Source organism: Scheffersomyces stipitis, chromosome 2, assembly GCF_000209165.1.
Source record: "Scheffersomyces stipitis CBS 6054 chromosome 2, complete sequence".
In the NCBI taxonomy this organism is placed as follows: domain Eukaryota; kingdom Fungi; phylum Ascomycota; class Pichiomycetes; order Serinales; family Debaryomycetaceae; genus Scheffersomyces; species Scheffersomyces stipitis.
The window spans coordinates 2343635-2365630 of record NC_009042.1 but is presented as its reverse complement, the minus strand read 5'-3'; the positions used below and the strand labels follow the sequence as shown (position 1 = coordinate 2365630).

General features: G+C 41.2%; 9 protein-coding genes across 9 annotated transcripts; 6 read left to right on the top strand and 3 right to left on the bottom strand. All coding sequences in view use genetic code 12, as the record gives it.

Moving 5' to 3' along the window:
* Window positions 1-292: 292 nt before the first annotated feature.
* On the top strand, window positions 293-5625 carry YCF1 (Multidrug resistance-associated protein/mitoxantrone resistance protein, ABC superfamily; the record flags this gene model as incomplete). Its single annotated transcript, XM_001383172.1, has 3 exons — window positions 293-413; window positions 732-810; window positions 903-5625. 3 exons carry the CDS (start codon window positions 293-295, stop codon window positions 5623-5625), a joined length of 4923 nt encoding a protein of 1640 aa, XP_001383209.2.
* A 68-nt stretch (window positions 5626-5693) lies between these two features.
* NTG2 (Endonuclease III) lies at window positions 5694-6842 on the bottom strand (the record flags this gene model as incomplete). The annotated part of the gene is made up of 1 exon (XM_001382640.1): window positions 5694-6842. The coding sequence occupies one exon, from the start codon at window positions 6840-6842 to the stop codon at window positions 5694-5696; it is 1149 nt and encodes a 382-aa protein (XP_001382677.2).
* A 507-nt stretch (window positions 6843-7349) lies between these two features.
* Window positions 7350-10376, top strand: CAT8 (CAT8 controls the key enzymes of gluconeogenesis; the record flags this gene model as incomplete). The annotated part of the gene is made up of 1 exon (XM_001383171.1): window positions 7350-10376. A coding segment is annotated over one exon (3027 nt), but the record flags the coding sequence as incomplete, so codon positions are not given.
* A 490-nt stretch (window positions 10377-10866) lies between these two features.
* On the top strand, window positions 10867-11823 carry TMT2 (trans-aconitate methyltransferase 2; the record flags this gene model as incomplete). The annotated part of the gene is made up of 1 exon (XM_001383170.1): window positions 10867-11823. One exon carries the CDS (start codon window positions 10867-10869, stop codon window positions 11821-11823), a length of 957 nt encoding a protein of 318 aa, XP_001383207.1.
* A 517-nt stretch (window positions 11824-12340) lies between these two features.
* Window positions 12341-13279, top strand: GPI12 (N-acetylglucosaminyl phosphatidylinositol de-N-acetylase; the record flags this gene model as incomplete). The annotated part of the gene is made up of 1 exon (XM_001383169.1): window positions 12341-13279. The coding sequence occupies one exon, from the start codon at window positions 12341-12343 to the stop codon at window positions 13277-13279; it is 939 nt and encodes a 312-aa protein (XP_001383206.2).
* Window positions 13280-13454: 175 nt separating this feature from the next.
* ARP6 (actin-related protein) lies at window positions 13455-14693 on the bottom strand (the record flags this gene model as incomplete). Its single annotated transcript, XM_001382639.1, has 2 exons — window positions 13455-13812; window positions 13843-14693. 2 exons carry the CDS (start codon window positions 14691-14693, stop codon window positions 13455-13457), a joined length of 1209 nt encoding a protein of 402 aa, XP_001382676.2.
* Window positions 14694-15312: 619 nt separating this feature from the next.
* On the top strand, window positions 15313-17759 carry PICST_82351 (conserved hypothetical protein). Its single transcript, XM_001383168.1, is given in 3 exon segments — window positions 15313-15859; window positions 15911-17165; window positions 17178-17759. 3 exon segments carry the CDS (start codon window positions 15606-15608, stop codon window positions 17670-17672), a joined length of 2004 nt encoding a protein of 667 aa, XP_001383205.2. The 5' UTR covers window positions 15313-15605; the 3' UTR covers window positions 17673-17759.
* A 121-nt stretch (window positions 17760-17880) lies between these two features.
* On the bottom strand, window positions 17881-18855 carry BED1.2 (hypotehtical protein; the record flags this gene model as incomplete). Its single annotated transcript, XM_001382638.1, has 1 exon — window positions 17881-18855. The coding sequence occupies one exon, from the start codon at window positions 18853-18855 to the stop codon at window positions 17881-17883; it is 975 nt and encodes a 324-aa protein (XP_001382675.2).
* A 1649-nt stretch (window positions 18856-20504) lies between these two features.
* PICST_67099 (hypothetical protein) lies at window positions 20505-21754 on the top strand. Its single transcript, XM_001383167.1, has one exon. It carries the CDS (start codon window positions 20724-20726, stop codon window positions 21504-21506), a length of 783 nt encoding a protein of 260 aa, XP_001383204.2. The 5' UTR covers window positions 20505-20723; the 3' UTR covers window positions 21507-21754.
* The last annotated feature ends 242 nt before the right edge of the window (window positions 21755-21996 follow it).

Genomic DNA, 21996 nt, shown 5'->3' with positions numbered 1-21996 from the left:
TGGAACCGGCAGATGAGAGGAACAGCCCTTATGGTATGGGAGAGTCGGTGGATGGCTAGCACAGACATGGAAAAAACGAAGGACAGCAGTAGTTCATTCTTATAGAATTGGTATAGGTCCAGCCAGGCCGGTGATTACAATTGACAATGACGTGAATAGTCTGAAGCGAACTTCTTTCGTCAGGAACTTCACACCGTTACCTACTAGTGGATCTTTTATCACCGGGTCTGGATGTGGCCGGATAATAAGCTCGGAGACAGGGATATTTCTTGGTGACTATTCTGTAATCTTGATGACTATCGGTGAACCTGGGGTAGGTCGGATTGACCAGGCTATAGGCGTACTGCACACGAGTCTGTTCATGACAATCACCTTCGGTCCTGACACTTGGAAGTCTCAATGGGGTAAACATCGTAAGTCTATCCCTTTCTGCTACGCGTGCTGTTGTCGATGCGCTTCACCCCTCCGCCAGCTTCCATACACTATCTGTCGAAGCCCTTATGTAGGACTGTAGAACTGATTGTATCTCGTGTGCCTTATCAACTGTGATTGTTAATCGTACCGATGGCATACAGGATGGCTGCGTCTTTGAAGCCGTACCGGACATGGGCAACTCAAATTACAAGAGTGGCGATAACCAAAAGGCACAACTGTACTTTATACCAAACTATTTTTTGCATCTATCACCAGTTTTCAACACGATTGCTTATTTGCTATTTTTCTCTCTTCAGGGGTGTTGAGCTGGTTTTTCGTTAATTGGAAGCAGTCTGTCAATTTTTCAGATACTTATCCTGCCGTGTTGGATATTTCGTAAGTTATCACCTAATTGTCGGAATTCTTGCTTCTCCTATCTTCCACGCTATCAACGCCGCTGTTTTGTTTTTACGCTAACAGTAGAGCAGCATGGACTCAATCACGCATTTGTGGTTGCTGAAACTGAACCCGCTAGGATCTGTTCACAATGTCGGCCTAGAGTCGTTCTACGAGCTAGAACTGCCAGATTGGACTTCTCCATTGTACTCGCCTACTGGAAACGCGTTGAATCCACCTTTCGTCAAGAAAGTTTCTTTGTATGTGAATTACTTCTTCCTCGCCTGGCTTATCTTGCAACTCGTGGCAGCGCTTTTCGCTCCTACAAAGAAACTCACTAAGACATACTCGCAAATAGGCTTTCCCAAAAAAGTTGCTGTGATAACTTTGCAAGCTTTGGCCATATTAGGCATCTACGTTCTGTCTCATGACATCAATATTATCGTCTATTTTGCTACTTTGCTCTTGTTGGTACTCCCATTGCAATTGCTTGCTCCCAGAAAATCGCCAATTTCGTATGCTGCGGTCTTGTTCTTCTGGTTACTGTCAATTGTCTTGTTTGTAGTTCCAATTGTTCAAGACACTTTTTCGACTATCACGATCTACCGAACTTCGATCTTCACGTATGTTTGTGAAATATCTGTTGTCTTGACTTCGAATGTGTTGTTATTTCTCGATAACGCCGATTACCAGGTCTTATTTGAACAGGAAACAGACCCTTACAACATCTACAATATTTTGTACTTTTTGACCTTCTACTGGATCCAGCCTCTCATCTCCAAGGCTTATACTAAGAACGACCTTACGAAAGATGAAGTGCCATATACTTCGGCTCATTTATCTTGCGACGTTACTCTAGCAAACCTATCGGAGAATTGGGAAGACGAGAAAAAGGCAGCTGCCAAAAAAAGCTGGTTCATTCCTGAGATGTTCAGATCTGGTCCTTCACTAATGACAGCTATCTTCAAATCGTTCTTGTCTTACTTTGTGCTTAATCTTAGTCTTGATGTTTTCGAGACTATCTTAACCTTTTCTCAACCCATTGTATTACGTCAGTTGATCATTTTCTTCCAAGATCGCAGCATCGCGGAAGAAAAACCTCCTATCATCGTTGGTTATGGGCTTGCAATTTTGCTATATGCCATTAACTGTACAAGGTTCTTCACATTTAATCAAGCATACCAGTACCAGTACGAGTCTATGTATGCTGTGCATTCGTCGCTTGTTTCAATTATTCATGCCAAATCGTTAAGATTATCCCCTGATTCCAAGAAAGCAAAGTCCACTGGCGATATCATAAACCATATCTCAGTTGATACTGACGTTATCAAAGGTTTCTTCTATGGATTGCAGGACTTTGTTAGTTCACCTTTGAAATTGACTTTCTGTTTGGTTTCCTTGTATAGGCTTCTAGGCAATGCTACCTGGGCAGGGTTATTAGGTTTCTTGGTGGTACTACCTTTTTCAACCGTTTTGTTCACTTGGTTTGCCAACTGCCAAAAGAGAATGATGAAATTCAAGGATGATAGAACCAACTTGACAAACGACATTCTCACGTCCATCAAGAACATCAAGTTGTATTCGTGGGAAAAGCCAATGTTGAAAAGGTTGACAGACATTAGAGACTTGAAGGAATTGAATGAACTCAGAAAGATGGGAACCATTATGGCTGCTGTTATGTTTATTTGGGGCTGTGTTCCATTCTTGATCAGTTGTTCAGTTTACACAGCTTTCACTCTCTTCTACGACATTCCTTTAACTGCAGACATTGTTTTCCCATCATTAGTCCTCTTTGATCTTCTCTCTGAGCCATTAATGCAATTTCCACACTTGATTTCAAATTACTCTCGTGCTGCAGTTTCCTTTGGTAGAATTAGTGATTTTCTCTTACTTGACGAGCTTGAATTGGAAAATAGCAAAACTTATAGCCACAAACTTGACTCACCTACTAACTCGACTCCAGTTAAGCTTGAAAATGTCACTTTGTTGTGGTCTACAAAGGAGAACGCAAACAAAAAGTTCCACGATGAGGAGGCTCAGGTTGAAGAAACACATAGCAATATTGCTTTGTCTAACATTAACATTGCTGCCGAGGCAGGAAAATTGACATGTATTGTAGGAAAGGTTGGAAGTGGTAAAACTACCCTTATCAGATCTATCTTGGGTGAAATTCCTATTCATACACAACCTTATTCTGATGATTCTGAGTATGTATTTCCTAGGGTTGAAATTAATGGTGCAATCGCTTACTGTCCCCAAACTCCATGGATTTTGGATGGAACAGTCAAGGAGAACATTTTGTTCGGCTACAGATATGATGCTGCAAACTACAAGAAGACAGTAGAAGTCTGTGAATTAGTCAGTGATTTCCAATCCTTGGCTGATGGTGACAAGACTGTTGTAGGTGAAAAGGGTATTTCTTTGAGTGGTGGACAGAAAGCTAGAATTTCGTTAGCTCGTGCTGTTTACTCAGGGGCTGATATCTATCTTTTAGATGACGTGCTTTCTGCTGTAGATGCACATGTTGGAAAGAAAATCATTGACAATGTGTTAGGTAGAAATGGTATTCTTGCTTCAAAAACAGTCATTTTGGCTACGAACTCTGTTCACGTTTTACATGAAGCTCACAACATTTACATGTTGAAGAATGGAACCATTAGCGAGAGCGGTGACTACGATACAGTCATGGAAAGAAAGTCTGATTTGGCTCAATTGTTGCAGGAGTTCGGAAAAACAAAGAAGTCCCAAGAAACCGAAACTGAAACTGAAACTGAAATTGAAGAAGTTAGTGAGCAAGCTCACTCGAGTACCAAACGTCGGGAAATAGACCCAGTTGATGTTGAAGAGGAAATAATCGAGTATGTTTCTGAGAGTATTGATCCCGGTCAAGTAAACACTGGCGGCTTTCGTCGTGGAAGTTTGGTTTCATTTGGACACGAATATACAGATGACGAAGAAGATGATACAGCAAGAAAAACTGGAAAAACGGAAGAGAAGCTTGGAAAAGGTCAAGTTAAGAGAGATGCTATTTTGAGTTATCTCAGAGCAGCTAGTTACAAGTACATCATACTCTACTTGGTTTTGTCTATTGGTACTTACTTATGTACCATGTTGGATAAGATCGTTTTGACAAATTGGTCAGAGAAGAATAGTGCTGCTGGAGACACTGTCAATCCACACCTTTACTTAACTCTTTATGGAATTGTTGGTATTCTGGGTGGGGGTTTTGTATTGATTAGTTCAGTTATTGTCTGGACATTCTGTATTGTTCCGGCTTCATCATTTTTCCACACTAGGTTAGCCAAATCGGTCATGGCTTCTCCAATGTCTTTTTTTGAGACGACTCCAGTGGGAAGAATTTTGAATCGTTTCACAGAAGATATTGGAAGTCTTGATATGGAAATTCCATGGGTTTTGATTATGTTGGCTCTGACGTTTCTTAATGCGTTCATTACTTTTGGTGTTATCATTTACGCAGTACCAATTATCTTGTTCTTCCTTATACCCATGTCATTTATTTACAATTACATTCGCCAACTTTACATTCCTGCTTCAAGAGACCTAAAAAGAATCGAGAGTGCTTCCAAGAGTCCTATTATCTCTTCTATTCAGGAGTCGCTTAATGGCGCTGACACGATCAAAGCTTTCAACCAAGAAGAAAGATTTACTCATATGACAAGGGGAGCGGTGGATGAGTGTATTTCTGTAGGTTTGATTATCCTGGGAATTCAGAGATGGTTATCGATCAGATTGCAGTTCATTTCGTCTACAATTTTGTTCGTTACTGCCGCATTGGCTGTTACATCTTTGACTACCAGTGCTCCTATGAACCCCTCCGTCTTTGGTTTTGTCATGTCGTACGCCATGAATATAGTCTATGTCTTGAATGCAATCGTGAGAACTTGGGCTGAAGCTGAAACTCAGATTGTTGTGTTGGAAAGACTCAATGAGTATAGTGAACTTCCATCTGAGGCTCCAATGGAGATCGAAGACAAGAAGCCTGTGAAGAGCTGGCCGGAACACGGTACAATCTCGTTCAACAATTATTCTGTGAGATATAGAGAGAACTTAGATCTCGTCCTTAAAGGCATTAACATCAACATTAATGCCAAGGAAAAGATTGGTGTAGTGGGAAGAACTGGAGCTGGTAAGTCCTCGCTTACTTTAGCATTATTCAGAATCATTGAAGCAGCGTCAGGTAATATTTCAATCGATGGAGTCAATACCAATGAAATCGGATTATACGATTTAAGACGTCACCTTATGATTATTCCTCAAGAGTCTAGTTCTTTCAGAGCTTCTGTGAGAGAAAACTTGGATCCGTTTGGTGAACATTCAGACGAACAATTATGGAAAGTTTTGGAAACTGCTCACTTGAAAGAGCACGTAGAAAAGATGACAACAGAACCAACCGAGCAGGAGAAGAAAGAAAGTAAAAATGCAGACGAGTTAGGAACTTCCAGAGGCTTGGATGCCAAGGTAGCTGAAAATGGCGCTAATCTTTCAGCTGGTCAGAAGCAGTTGTTGTCTTTAGCCAGAGCACTTCTTCACGAGTCCAGTAAGATCTTGGTACTCGACGAAGCAACAGCTGCTGTGGATGTACAAACTGATAAAATCATCCAACAGACTATCAGAGAGGAGTTCAAAGACAAGACAATCATTACCATCGCTCATAGATTGAACACTATTATGGACAGTGACAGGGTCTTGGTTTTAGACAAGGGTGAAGTTAAAGAATTTGATACACCAGACAAATTGAAGGAGAACAAGGATGGTATCTTCTATTCCCTTTGCAAGGAAGGTGGTTATTTGTAACTCTTACCCTAATAAATATATATATATTATATTGAGAAACTACTGTTTGCATTCATGTAATGTACAAGTTAGACGAATTCAGCAATGAGCTTCGACAAATCACCCCGTTGCTTGTTGAGTTTTTTTAATCTTTCATCGGTGATGGGAGTCTTGAGAAGACTTTTTTTGGACGCCTTGCACAAACCAGTTGTAGCTAGCGTGCAGATATCACAGTTGGGCGCTCTTGGAACACATATTGTCTGGCCAAAACCTACCAATAGTGGATTTATATCGGCCCAATACTTAGGTGGTAACCAGTCTTCCAATTCCACTCTCGTATGTTCAGGAGTCTTCGCATTCTTGGAAGTCCAAGACCACATCTGGGCTAAACGGTGGAGATGAACATCCACTCCAATGCCACTATTGATTCCCCAGGCATTCTGCAAAAGCAAATAGCCCATTTTTGGACCTACCCCAGGTAAGGTGACAACATCTTCGATGGTACTGGGGATATCTGATTGAAAATTGTCTCTGAGCATCTCACAGGCTCTCTTGATGTAGCCAGCTTTACGGTTGTGAAAACCTACTTTGCAAATGTAATCGTCTAACTCTTTTTCTGTGAGCTCTAATAATGCTTCAATACATAATCCATCTTTGTATCCATTCGCCAATAAGCCTTCGTGCATGGTTTTCATGGCCAAGTAGTTGACTTCATCTTTAGTCTGTGAAGAGAGCATGAGTGAAATCAAGAGTTGAAATCGGTAAATTCGTGGGTTTCTGGTTCTTACGTTAGGGTTAATGGAGTTGGGCATTCGTTCACAGCCCTGTGTGTCTACGGGGGTTGATATCTTACTCCTCATGGTAACGATCTCGTTGTATATCTTGTACCAATTCTTGGGAGCCTTGGGTAGATCATGATGTTGCTTTTCTATGTATGGAAAGATGTTAGGCGGAGTGTCTTTTTCAATTTCTACCTTGATATGGGGAATATATTTCAGGTCAGACTTTTTATCGGCTATATCTGCTGGTTCTTGTTTGATCTCAATCTTTATGTCAGATAGAACACCAGTAACCTCGTTGTTCAATTCAATCGCTGTTTCAGTCTTGATCGCGGGCCGAGAACTTTTCCTTTTTATTTCAATCTCATTTTCTTCACTTGATTCAATCTTGACCTTTTCTACTCTCTTTCTCTTCGTGGCTTGTACTGCCGTGGAACTTGCGGTTCTTAGCCGCGACATTGTCAATAACCTCGGCTTCTTTGGGTGCAACAAGAGCCAACTACGTGCCATAGAAATAATCATGAAAAATTGGTCGTGTGCGGATTCAATCGGCCCTGATTCCGAAGTCCAAACTCCGGAACAGGAGTACAAAATACATTTTTTCTGGGGCATATTATCACACTATGATTTATGAGTCAAAGTGACTGTGAGCATTTAGGATGGTTAAGGTTTTTCTTCACAGCCAAATTTTTTCCATTTCAAGCTTATAAACAGCTAATACTTTCACATACAGCTATAGAAGCAACTTCCTAGCTGCAACCAAGAGCCTAGCAGATTTGGTGAATCTTGACTCGGTTATTTAGTGTGATTTTTTTCTCACCGTTAACTATTCGTCTATCTACAATACCTATAATGGACTCCACGGCGATCTTGGAAACGGAGTTCGAGCCCGAGCTGTTTATTTCTCCGTATATGGAGATACAGAAAGAGATCAAAACTCCCAAGCCCAAGTTGAACGGTAAACCAAAAGTTTCGGTGTCGAAGACAAATACGAAAACCATAAAAGCTCCTGGTAGTTCTAAGGAAAGAGTAGCACAGGCTTGTGATAGATGTCGTGCGAAGAAAACGAAGTGCGATGGCCGTAATCCATGCTCAAGTTGTTCAGCTGTGGGCCTAGAATGTATTGTGTCAGATAAGTTGTCAAGAAGAGCGTTTCCAAAGGGATATACAGAGACCTTGGAGGAAAGAATACGACAATTGGAATCAGAAAATAAGAAACTTGCTGGTCTTTTGGATATTCGAGACGAGCAGCTTGAATTATTGAATTCAGGCTTGAGTGGGTCTGATATCCAAGCTGACAATACTAAAAATTTGTCTTTAATAAAGGAAGAACCTGTAGAAGACCACAATAAGGTCACTTCTTCAAATCTCAGCCTACTTGAAACAGAGAGCCGTCAACTGACCGAAGTGCATACACATGATGGCAGTTGTCCTTGTGGATGTTCAAATCCACATGCTGTTCATGAAAGACCGGTTTCCATAGCAGGATCCATGTATGATGGACAAGCCCCAGTTTCTATTGCTGGGTCTATAAACTTAAGTGATGACGACGACGACGATCGTGATAGCTTATTGAGCGTTGAAGAGTACCTGGTGATAGACTATAGGAAACTGAAGCCGTATTCAACAAACTTGAGTAACAGAGAAGTCAGTCCCGCGCCTGGAGCGTTCGCTGCTGCTACGGCTATCGCTCAGATGCAGAAGAATAAAGTATTCCAACAACAACAGCAACAGCTTGAACACCAAAGCAAACAACAGATGCTTACTTCTTTGGTTGCAATCTCCATTCCCCGTAGCACAGAAGAAACCTTGTTCATTCCAACCTTGTTGGCCAGAATTTGCCAGGTTTATGGTTACAACTCCAAGCCTTCTATAGTAACAGCAAATGCTATTGCATCTTTGAAAGAAAATCCTAAAGAAAGTAGCAAGTACAAATCACCTCGAGAAGCTCTACTGAAGTTGATAATGAACAAAGATGCTTCGAAACTTAATGATGCGGAAGCATCCTTTTTCATCAGAGATTTGATAAAGTTACCTCCACGAATGGATATGGACCACCTAACTACAGTGTACTTTCAAGACTGGGGAAATTCTCTTCCAATCATGGACAAAAACGCTTTTTTGAAAAACTATGTAAAACTCCTTGATATCTTAGAAGGATCACAGTATACTTCCAACCCAGATGACCATGTGTCCTTCGAGCTGATTGAAAAGTTTGGCGCAATCATGGTCATTGTGTTATGTTTGAGTTTGTTGGCTACAAAAAATGCTCATTTGTCTGGAAACAACGAATCTATCGAGAAATATGTTGCATATTTGAACCACTACGACTATCTTATTCACGAATTCATCAAACCAAACTGTGTGATCACGAAGTACTGTTCTATTCAATCACTCCAGATATTGTCATTGGCGTTACATTATTGTTTGGTTACTGGTGATATCACCACATGCTACGAATTACGTGGTAGAGTGATCAGTATGGCACAGCAATTAAGGTTACATAGATGTCCTGCTGCTGTTTTAGGTATCAGCGGAAGTGATGAGAATGTTAACTTGCAGAATTTCAGGCAAGGTGAAAGGCGTATCTTATTTTGGTGCGTTTATTGTTTGGATGTCTATTCATCCTTCAATCTTGGTGTTCCTAGATTATTTAAGGATTTCGAAGTTGAATGTGCCATGCCATTTGCTGGCAAAAATGACGATGATGACAATGACAATGTCAACATCTTGGTTGTCAATAACACCAAGTTATCTATTGTAGGTAAAGTTTCCAAGTTTGCCTTAAGTGTGATGCAGTACTGTAAGGTATTAGGAAACATATTAGATTCTATTTTTTCTAGATACGAAGCGGCAGAAACCCAGAGTAAGGCACTTGCTAGAGATAGAATGCTTGATTGTTGGAGAAGAGAACTCCCTCCAGACTTGAAGTTTGAAATAGATATCAATGGTCTTTCACTTAAGGATACGGGTGACATGGCTGATGATTCCATCTGGAGAAACTACTCGAGACAACAATTGACATTGATATTTTTGTACTACCACTCCAAAATCTTAATTTATTTGCCAATCATCTCCAAGTATGGTAACCACCATAACGTTGGACTTTCAGAGAAAGAACGTCTATTCAAAGGTGAAGGTGATGTGGCAACAATAGTATCCAGCGTCAGTATGATTCAACAATCGTCTATTCAAATTCTAGAGGTATTGAAAAGTTTGTCCAAGAACACATCTTCTAATGTATTGCCTATTCCTATAAATATTGCACGGGAACAGGCTAGGTTTGCTTTATTGGTAGCCAAGGGAAGCTTGGATTACATGAAAGGTGGTCCACTTTACCAGAGTCTGAAACTGTTGTTATTAGAAACTATTGGGTTCTTAAATCGTGAAAGTGCCTTTGATATACCTGGTGCATTATCTAGAAACTCAGTCAAGTTGATGGAGTTGTCTATACTAGGCATTCTTGGTCTTAACTTGAACAAAGCATCAATGAACATAAAGAAAAAGGTCGCACCAGTCAGTCAACCTATTTCAAGGGCTGCTGTGGATCGAGATCCATACAATCAACTGCAGGTAGATTCGACGCGTTCTTCATTTGCAAGAAGTACTGCTAGATCACCCCCATCCAAACTAGGCAACAAGATTGCTGGTGGCGTTCCTGGATTATCTGAACAAGAAGTCTTAGCAGCATTGAATGGTGAGCAGGAAAATTCTAACGACTTTACTGACTCAACGATACCTCCATTAGACACCGAGGTGATGATGTCAGACTCTAATAACACTGTCGATGATAGCGATTTATTAGAGACACTATTGAACTTCGACGACTTTAAGGTTAACATTAACCGACAATTGATCATGAACGAATTTGCTGCAGATGGTTCATTGGGATTGGTTCCATTTTTGGATATGAACAATTCCAGTGACTCCAATGACAACATATTTAATGGCTCGTTCGACGTGGTTAATATGAGCAAAGGCAGTAGCAATGACCAAAACAGACAAAATGACTTCATGCAAGCACCGGAATCGAACTCGGTGGATGACCAATTGAAACGAGGACTATTTGATTGGGCATAGGTTTTGTATATATTCAATATTCGTATTTATAGATATCCATATGTATTATGAATTTAAAACTTAATTCAAAAGCAGTGAAATTTTGCAACCTTTGTCTCCGAGCCGGCCCCGGAGACTTATTAGGTGAAGGTGCATAACTTTATTATGAACACTCCGAAACTTATGCGGCTCGTGAGAAAAGTATGGGGAAACATTAGTAATGGGAATAATGCCATTTTCGAAGTTCGAGAAAAGCAACTGGGGCTAACTTTTTAAAAAAAAGAATATAAATGAGAGGTCAATTGTCCTACAAGTATTTTGCATAATTGTTTACATTCATCAATCGACTCCAGCTTTCGTTTCTTCTTGATTTTAATTCGAAGCATCCAGCTCCTATTGTCTGTCCACTATCGCACTTTCTACCATGTCCACGTTCTCAAAGGCTAATTTCAAGACGCTCAACTACAAGTCGTTTCGTCCCCATTATCCTCCCAGCTTCTACAAGTTGCTCTTCAACTACGTGACCAAGGGAGATTTGACAAAGTTGCCCATTGATAAGGCTATCGACTTGGGCTGCGGTACAGGTGTCGCTACCTACCCATTGTTGAACTCGTCCGAGCATGTCATCGGACTTGACTTGTCACCTAAGATGATTCAGACTGCCGATTCGTTGATTTCGGAAAGAATGGAACAGCTCGGCATTTCCGACCAATCTCGTATCACCTTCAAAACTGGTGCTGTGGAAGACTTTGTTTACCAAGAACCAAGGGAGATTCCAAACGAGTCTGTTAATTTGATAACTGCTGCTCAATGTATCCACTGGTTTCGGGATTACAATGCCTTTTTCAAGAACTCGGCCCAGTTGTTGAAAAAAGGCGGTACTTTAGCCTACTGGTTCTACGTCGATCCTGTTATCGTAGATTTCCGTGGTCCGTACAAAGGAGACAAGGCCCATGTATTGTCTAGAACTTGGCAGTTGTATAACAAGTACATCTACGAAGATGCCAACTTTGTAGGTCCACACTGGGAGCAGCCAGGAAGAACCATCATCAAAAACTTCACTGTCGAAGTAAACAAACATATTCCAAGTGAATTGTACGATAACGTTGTTATAAACACATTTCTTCCAAATTCTACCGATAACAAAACACCCTCAGAAAAGGACCTTAATTTGAGCAAATTGGACATCACTCTTGAGGACTATTTGAACTACTTGCGCACTTACAGTGGGTACCATAACTTCCAAGATGCAACGGGTGACAAGGTAAATGTTTTCGAACTTTTGTTGAAGGATTTTGAGACTGAGCTTGGCTTTGACAGAAACACCACGAAGGTCGACTTGGTATGGAGGACGGGCTACACTTTCATCACCAAGAAATAAATTTATTACAAGAATAGAAATTAGTGATATGTATTTACGGTTGTGTTTCCATTTCCAATTACAATATTTTTTGTATATTTTCTAGATAAATGACAAATTTTGCACCCAATCAAAGCAGAAAAATGCAACACCAAAAATTTTGTCCCCAAAGTCAATTAAATTAGCTGACAACACACAGATAACGTCATAGATCTGTCATAGCATTGTGATAATTAAATACTTGTATATTTTTCTTCTGTCTTCCACTCGTTCAAACTACCTCTCCTCCTATATTACTTGAGCCTCCGCTCTGTCAATAGTGCATGTGGCCAACGGAAAAATCCCAACAGTTCGCGCCAACAAATTTCGGAGTTGACACCAAAAAGAAAATCTGGAGTAAATATAGACCGGATAAGCCCTGAATTTTTCAGTCTTCACAACCATTTATTCTTTACTTTACTTTACAAATACATTTCTTTCAACCCATTTGAATACTTTATACACATAGATTTTATACATATATTATACAGATTCAATAATGCTATTGAGCATACCCTCGTTTATATTCAAGGTCTTCAGCACTACGTTCCTAGTGTGGATTGTGCTTTCCACTGCGATACCCCAACTTCTACTGAAATACACAGACAAAGAGATCCAGTCCAACCATTTCCAGAAAACAAATTACCCATATAACTCGTTGACGTCTCCGACGCCATTACCCATCCAAAACAGCACAGTATACTTCATAATCGGCCATCCTGACGATGAAGTGATGTTCTTCTCACCTTCTTTGATTGAGTTGGCTAAGGCTAAACACCAGAATAATGTCAAACTCATCTGTTTTTCAACAGGAGATTCAGTCGATGAATCTTTCGGAGGCATTCGTAGTGCTGAGCTCATCAACTCTGCTCGGATCTTAGGTTTACCATCGGAGAACATCACGATTCTCGACAAGTTCAAGGATGGAATGAATATCACCTGGGACTCTAACGATATTAGAGAAACCTTGAAAGAGCTCATAGGAACCGGACCCCAGAAAGAACCGGTAGTTTTGATCACATTTGACGAGAAGGGAGTGTCGAACCATCCAAACCATATTTCCCTCTATGTTGGAACTGTCAACTATTTCAAGACATACTTTAAGAACAATAAGGATGTCACGTTGTTCGTGTTGAAAAGTCTTACTTTCTGGGAGAAGTATAGTTTCACTTTCTTGAGTAGCGTCGAATTATTTGTCGACCATGTGTCAAAGCTATTCTTCAGCAATTTTTTCAAGATTGACATTAACATCAGCTTCTTCACTAAGAGTAGTCTTCCCAACACAAATGCTATCAAGTTCTATTCAGACTTGAATATGCTCAGTGTCAGTTACGCAGCAATGTGCTATGGACATTACAGTCAGATGGTGTGGTTCAGGTATGGTTGGATAATACTCAGCAGATACTTGACATTTAACCATCTTATTCAAATTACCTAAACAAAGTCACATACCACATAGAGTTTTATAGTTATTAATCTAATTCGCTTGTACTATACTCAATGTTGACTCTCAACTCTTCGACTTTACTGCATTTTGATTTCAAACACATTATGTTCATGCATTATATTACCTTATGATCTTCAATACTTATGTACATGTCCTTATACAATAATTATACATTCTTAAAACCGAACTGTTTCTGGCACCAGTTCGAACCGTGCTCAAAATATTCTTTCTTAGAGATTGTAATGTCTGATATGACGTCGTCATTGGTCAAATTGATGCCTCCACGCCAACTGACTTCATCTCTTTCTACACCCTTAGCTTCCACAACTTTGACAAGCCAATCCAGAGGAAGCTCCTTTGTCAACTCCAGTAAGAGTCTAGACTTGAAGTTGGGTAGACTAGTAGATCCTCCCACGAGACTGATATTAGCCAGCAATAACGGTCTAGCAACTTCGGGACATGCCATTATGGACTCAACCACCAAGTCGGTGAGGTTTTTCAAAGGAGTATTCTGCACCAACGTGCTACCTGCCGTAGTATCGTTGTTGTCAAACATGATTTCCGGGTGATAGTATGCTTCTGGAACTGAGAAACGTTCATCCATCAACCGTAAAAGTTGGGCGTCAGGTGAAATTGTATCTTTGGGCTTGCGTACATAACCAGTAGTAGTTGTTTTGAAGTCTGGCAATACAAATTCACATTGCAACTTTTGCCTGGAGTTCAATGCCTTGTAAAAATCTTGTGCTATAAAGCAAGTTTCCTCCTTGATTGTATTGATTAAGATCGGTTCATCCGTTATATCGTAGTGTCTATACGATATCAATTCCCGCAAAAGTCCGTTGAGAACTTTTCCTGCTACAGGAAGCTTTCGTACACCTTCCCAATGAACACTCTTGTAGATCACAGGAACTATCCATGTAGCTGTGAACCCACTGTCTATTACTAACATGAAGTCGTTGTTCGACTTATTCCCAAAGTCCACCCACGGAACCAATGATGCTGGCGTACAACGATAATATTCGTTGAATCCATATTCTTCAAATACAATTTGATCAGTATTTGTAGATAATTGTGGAAGTTGAAATGGACTTTCAATTAATGTCAAATGGGTGATAGAAGGATCAAATATTTTTTTCGGTGACAATTCATCAAACGTGTAATCCCACACGGGCTTTTCTGTTTCCCACGAAGTGAGATTGCCCTGGTCATACGCCCTTCTGAACACGATTCCCGAGTAGTTGTTTGTTTGTGCTTGATACTGATTTCCAACATGTATAGCTCCATCTTTGGTTTTGGTCAATGCATTCTGAACTTTGGTTGGCCGCACATCCGAATCCTCACCGGTGTTAAAACCAGCCTTGATATTATATGCCCCGTTATCTATGACAAGGTGCTGTTTCGACATGGCCCATTGTGGTGAAGTAAAGTGTATTGTTGAGCTCTGGTGTATATAACTGAGCTTAAATTGAAAAATTGGGCGCTACCATATAAAAATTGTATATCTAGTTCCGACTACTAGATTGAGAAGAAGTATGAACACTGAAAAATTGGAACATCTTGTTGAGGGATCTGTTAACACGCTAGTTGATTTCAACATCTGTCCACCATAAAACTCTTTTGGGACAGACAACAGAGCCCGAAATAGGAACGTTATAAAGCTATTCTACTTATACTATGTATTTGGGGCTACCTCACGTGACACACGGCATCGGGGCATTATTTATCACGAGATGATTGCCTCCATTCACACGACACGTGTCCGTCTTTGTGAAGCATCTTCGGGACAAATTTCTATTCCTTTCCAACGGAGTTTTACATACCCAAATGAACTGCAATCTTGGATAGGAAGGCCGAGTTGGATCTCCGATTCATCTCGATCAAGACTAATTGCAACGCAAATCACGTGCATTGCGCATCTTTTCCGTCAGAACCGGGGCGCCGGTCTGAGCCAGATAATATGTTTTATCTGACACCACAAAAATCAAGTCCGTTTTCTTGACATTGTCTGACAACTGTTTTGTGAGAAATATAACGAGACATAAATCTCGTGTGTCTGGCTGAATATATTGTGAAGCATATATAGCTAAGAGGTTGTTTGTGATTTTCCCTACTGCTGAGACTCTCAACATATCTAGTTTTGCATTTTATGCTGGATACTCATCTGATTTCATCTGGCAAATTTTGTTGAACCACAATTCATTCTTACGTTATCATTTGCGACACTCTTTTAGGAACCCTCAGACCCAAAGATATTACTATACGAATAGGTGTTTCATTAGAAGACATTTCATATAAGAGACTAAAAGATACCTAAAGCATGGCTCTTCTTTCGAGGGTACTTCATCACCACTCCGACCGACCGGACAGGCGTGAGAGATCGTCTTCGTTCCGATCTAATAGCAGCAGCAGCAGTTTTTCCAACTTGACACCAACTAGATCCGGACCACCATCTATAAGTCATTACTCGACATCTCCCTCTTTTTCCATATCGGTAACGTTGGAATCTCCTCCGATTGTGTTGTACGGACAGCCTTCGGAGTCCACTGGTTCCATTATATCCGGACTACTTAAGTTACACATCAGACCTCCAAATTCCAAACCTTCTCGTAGTGACAGTTCTAGTCTGTCGTCGGAAGCAGAGATCGATGTGGAGTCGGTTACGTTATCGTTGGTTCAAACCATCAGATACACCAAACCTTTCTTGCTAGCCTCATCTACGATCTCAAATTGTAAGGATTGTACTACCAAGACGACCACTTTGGCCAGATGGGATGTGTTGACCACACGGTGCTCGTTTGCTGTAGGGAGTCACGCCTATCCATTCTCGCATTTGTTGCCTGGATCTTTACCAGCTTCATGTAAATTGGGATCACCCAATTCTCAGTCATACATCAAGTACGACTTGATTGCCGTAGCCAAAAAATCTAATTCAAATAGCGAAACCATAGTCAAATTGCCCATCAACATCTCGCGTCTGATTCTCCGAGGTCCAGATAGGAACTCTCTTAGAGTGTTCCCACCTACGGAGGTCACTGCCGCAGCAGTATTGCCCAATGTAGTATACCCGAAGTCAACTTTTCCTGTTGAGTTGAAGTTGAATTATGTAGTTAATGCTGCCGGGGATCGGAGATGGAGAATGCGGAAATTAACATGGAAGATCGAAGAAACGATTAAGACTAGAGCATCGTCATGTGCCAAACACGAGCAAAAAAGAAGGGCGCTTGAAGCCCATCAGAAGAAGATACCTCCTCCAAAGGACAATCCGGTAAACAGGGCAAGTAACCACCATAGCAATATTCACACGAGTATGTCTTTTCTAGCGCATCCCAGAAACAACGGTCACCACAATTTAAACGGTCCTGACAATCTGGCTCCCGACGACAGCGAGCCTGTGACAGACGATGTAGTGAACGATGTCGAAGAAATGATTCGGAGTGGTCCGTCGCATGCACACGAGAACTTCATAGAAGATTTTGGTTCGAACGGTAATGTCGAAAGTTCGAGATTGAGATCGAATCAATTGCCAACAAGTAACAATATTACACCTGAGCCTACGCAGCAGGACTTAGGAGAGTATTTGTATATCGAGGAAACTCGAGCTGTATCCCATGGTGAGATCAAGTCTGGTTGGAAATCAGATTTCTCTGGCCGTGGAACCATTGAGTTGGTTGCTGATATTAGCGCTTACAATTGTTCTTCTGGGTTCAGTAAGAATGTCACAAAGATGAGCAGTGATGATGACAGAGTCGACGACCTTCAAATAGGATTACGTAACGGTGCCAATATCTGCTGTGATATGGACGACCCGTGCCTTGGAGTATTTGTGTTCCACACTTTGATCTTAGAAGTGATTGTAGCTGAAGAAATAGTTCACAATGTACTTGGCAAGTTGCAGCACAAGAGAACAGAAAGATCCGAGGGAATTCTAAACTTGACACCAGTAGACTCGAGTTCTTCAGCTCTTGTAGACGAAAATGGAGCTCCTACCCCAACAACTGAATTCATACCCTCCACTACACCGTCACAGATGGGTGTTCCTACAGGTGCTGCCAGAGTGTTGAGAATGCAATTCAAGTTGTGTGTAACTGAACGATCTGGTTTGGGTATTGCCTGGGATGATGAAGTTCCACCAACATACGAAGATGTGAGAACCTTGAGTCCTCCAACATACACTCCAAAGGGTACACCGGTGACAGGTCCAGTAACTGGATCGGTTGTATCCGCATCCCAAACGCCAGGACTGGGACGTGGTACACCCAACGTCCTTTACGGTGTTGGGGAGACTCCACTAATGGGAAGCTTAGGACTCAACCGTGAGGTGCGCCCCTTGAACCTCGACGAGCTCGCGGATCTTGATGAGAGGATCCAGGAGTTGTCATTATAGACTGAGGGGTTCATTATGACTATTTATGTATATATTAACATTACACCAGCATATGACACATTTCAGTAATATATGGTATATGAGTGGATTATACTTTAGCAATATGGTCGAAATTTATCTTCATGATACATGTCATTATGTAATTTTTACGACACTAACTATGATATATCACTATATGGTACATTAACTTAGGTAGAAATACATGGCATTAAGAGTTATTCATTTTGTTTTCGACAACATTCGCCAAGGCATTTACGGCACTGGCTTCAGGATCTGGATTGCCAGGACCATCACTATAACGACTAACTTCGATCAACGAGCTGTACAAGTTGGTCAATTCCAACAAGTCATTGACGGAGTCTGAACGGAGATCGTATATCAACTGGCGGAAAGACTTAGACTTGATTGCATTGATGGGTAACTTGTTTTCAGTCAAGAATTTCATCAAGTGACGGTGGAACTTCATCGACGTATAAGGAGAGTTGTCGAACTCGGCCGAGAGGAACCGCTTTGGAGCTGAGGCAACAGTATTGAAGTCGGCTTGTTTCGTTTTGGGAGGAGCCGATCTTCTCTTGTCATCATCGAGTGCTACAGCGTTGCCAGCCACGGAACCTGCGGCACTGGTCTGTGTAGATTGTGGAGCCTGCTCGTAATTGGATGGGTAGTTGATGGGTTCTCCGGAGTTGGTGAAGGTAACTCCATAGCCGTCGATAGGTACCGAACGCGAATAGTTTATGGTGTCTTTGTTCAACTTGTGAGTACGCAAATGTTCGCTTAGCTTTTTGGGTGAGCCTTTATCTGAAGCCAATCTGATAATAATCTTTCCACAGTAGTCACAGGCTGCAATGTTGGGATCACTGTTGTCTTGAACAAACCACGACCATACCCAGGACTTCTTCTTCGCACCGAACTTCATGCCTGGTCTGTTTTTACGTTCTTTTTTTGGAGTATCGGCTGATGATGTCTTCAACTCATCTGGCTGTACCTGTCTGGCTTGTCCTTGACGGCCATGTTGTTGTGCAGCAGCAGCAGCTGCTGCAGCCTGTTCGGACTGCGGGGCATTCAGGGATTGGATTCCCGGAATCTGAGGCTGTTGCAAGTGGTTGATGCCAGATCTCTGGCCAATTCCTGGATTGTAGTTTCCGTAGCCTAATGGTGCTGTGTTACTGGTATAGTAACTCATTGTTGTGTTTTTCCAGGTGTTTGTCTAGATAGTCTTGCAATAAACAGTAGTAGTTTCGTAATCTGGTGCCCGCAAGTCGAAATTGACCGGCGCGAGGGTTTCGAGGGGTATTTGTTTGTTTACTATAATATCACGTATTGGCTTGTCAGACTGCCAATTCAACTCGATTTTTTTTTAAAAGTTCTATAACTCGTAGAACTTTCTGGCCGCGTTAGTTTATCAAGCCTTGCTGTCGTAGATTCAATCAACAAAGACTATGGCAGCGTTGGAGTCGTAAACGTGAAGAAAAACAATTCACAAATAAATGACATCCGACTGGCAAAAATGTGGTGATAATCGCGAGGGCCGAGGTCAGCCCACGACCTTTTCGACTACTCACGGCCGGTGCCCGGTGTTCCGGTTATTCTCGGAATGCTATCTACACAACGAGGTGAAGAGATCTCAGCCAGAATTGTAATCTAGTAGCAAGTTAGTATGTTAGCAAGTTTGTATAGACACAATTCAGTGATCATCAGCCTATATATCACATATCCATTTGTTCTACTGTGCTTGGAGTCTGGAATTGCTGTTTAAGTCAGTATATTTGTGCCAAGATTAGCAAATGTATATCTTTTGTATAACACCCTATACTACTACATATTAGTTCTGTTAGCATGTATCTGTAGCGTTTCCCTTAGCTTGATCGTACTTAATTTGGAACTTATATTACTCCATATGTTCCGTATTGGTTTTCCGTCATCAAGTATAGTTGGGCCATTTTGATCATCCGACCTCTCGGTGTCCGCTCATCTCCGGACGAAGGTCTCATCCATTTTCGGGCGTGAAACTACGAGGGCACGAATCTGGACTTACGGTGTCTGCAGGCTCGAATATCCAGTTTATTGGTGCAACGAATTCGTTCTATTGGGTGGCGCAAACGAATACAACTGATCTTCTACTGCCAAAATCTTGTATCATCCTGACATGAATGTGGAATTCCCACCTTTTTCTCGACCACGAAGGCTGGCTGTTAGTGTGGTTGCTTGGTGAACAATACTTCCCACAAAGTACTTTGGTGAGACCATCTTTGTGGGTATTTTCACTGCTAAATGTACCACCATTGTGTAAAACATAGACCTGTTCCATTTATAGGTCAGAGGGATGCATTAAAATCTTCGTCTATTAGCTTAAACGAAGGGATTTCATGACTAGCCAGTAATCTCTAGCCTCAAGCCAGCGTGGTGGACAGAAAATAAATTTCGCAACATTTCCATGCCCGGTATACAGTCCAAGATCGCCGATTCCCAAAAGAGGAATTCGCAACCAGCCTGATATCAGCAGAAGTCTCTCCATTTGCTCCAAAAGACGTGGGTAAGGTTTGCTGACATTGGAATGTCTATTGTTGAGTTAGATATTTTGTCACTAATTTTTTGACATTCTTTTTTTGTTTGCGGCAAATATTTCTTAAATTTACTTCTGATACCAAGCAAACAGACCAAAATGTGGAACAGGATATGTAGAAATAGGAAATCACCAGCAACCTTACATCTTCAACAATAGACTCACAGATGCCAACGACAGATTCTAATGAGATGTGAAGCTTAATATAAATATAACCCAAACTTTCTTTTTTGCTTCTTTTCTCTTTACTTTCTCTTTCTTCAAGCAAATACAACTTCCATACCTCAACTGATATCCATAAGAAAGCAAAGTTCTTGAAAAGTATCCCAAGTCCTTCCACTTTTCTCTCTTTTCTCTGATCCAACTTTAGTCGCTCTCTACAGCATCCTTCTTTTAACTACAGTCATTCCTTTAATTAACTATAGTCACTCCTTTAACTATTCTTACTTCCTTACAGGACACTTCTCAACAATTCAAGAACTTTAGCAATGCAATTCTCCAAATTATTCACGACCCTCGCTGCTGCATCCATTTTTACCACTGCAATGGCAGCTCCACCAGCAGTCAAGCGTGACGATGACGACGTTGTTATTGTCAAGGTGAAGACCACCGTCCAGGACTATCAAACCAACTACCACACCGTTGAAGGTCCAGTGCAAACTAAGACCAACCTTATTATTAACACAAGTACTCTTACTGTAACAAGGTACACTGCAACAGTGACTTCAACTGTTTTCGGTACACCACACACTTACACTACAGTTGCTACTACTCCTGTGCTGCCTGAAGATGTTGTTCCAAATAGTGAAAATGAAGTTACAACTCCAGCTGGAACTGATACTGAAACTACCCAGCAACCAGCCCCAGAGCCAACCACTTCCACCACTTCCACCGAAACTACCCCAACCACTGAATCAACACCTTCTACACAAACTCCCCCAACTACTCAAACTACTCAAACTACTAATACCCCTGAAACCACCAGCTTAGTACAGCCGGTATCTACATCACTTGAGGCAGTTGAAACAACCCCTACCCTCGCTACAAAAATAGAGGAAACCACTATTACCGGTGATCTGAACGACGGCCCAACAATTACTGCTGGTTCTGTGCCCACTTCAACCGACTCCTGGATCATAGGCAATATTTCCACTGTGACCTCCAGTGGAGTTTGCTACGTTGACTACGACTACTACTATGCTACAGAAAGTGAAGCGGATGAAACTGTCACGTCTACCTCTACCATCTACACGACAGTGACACAATTATAAACTAGCGTCTACCCACAGTCAACCCACAGTAAGTAATACTGCCTACACCAGTAAAAGTCCTAGAATTTGGTTTCTGTTAATACCTTTACACCTGTTGAGTTGTCTGAACAGAGAATGGTTATTCATTCTTTCTGAATATTTGTATCCTTGGTCCTATTCTTCTACATAATATATAGTGTCTAGGATACTCGCAACTCTAATTCTGTTTGTTTTATTTACATATTTTAATATAATGGTTATAACGTCTTAAAAGCTTTGTCCTACAATTACATCATCACGAGTGGATCTCCGCTAGTATTATTTCATCATGAACGAGATGCTGGTTAATCTGTACTAATACAGGTACAGTGCCAGCAGGAAGACGAACTGATTTGCAACCATCTAGTGCGTTAGGGCTGGAGCCCTATAAAATCACGTGAAAAATAAATGCAAACTATGTACAGTCACTTCTGCGTAAGGACTAACTAACATAGACACAGGGATCAGAATA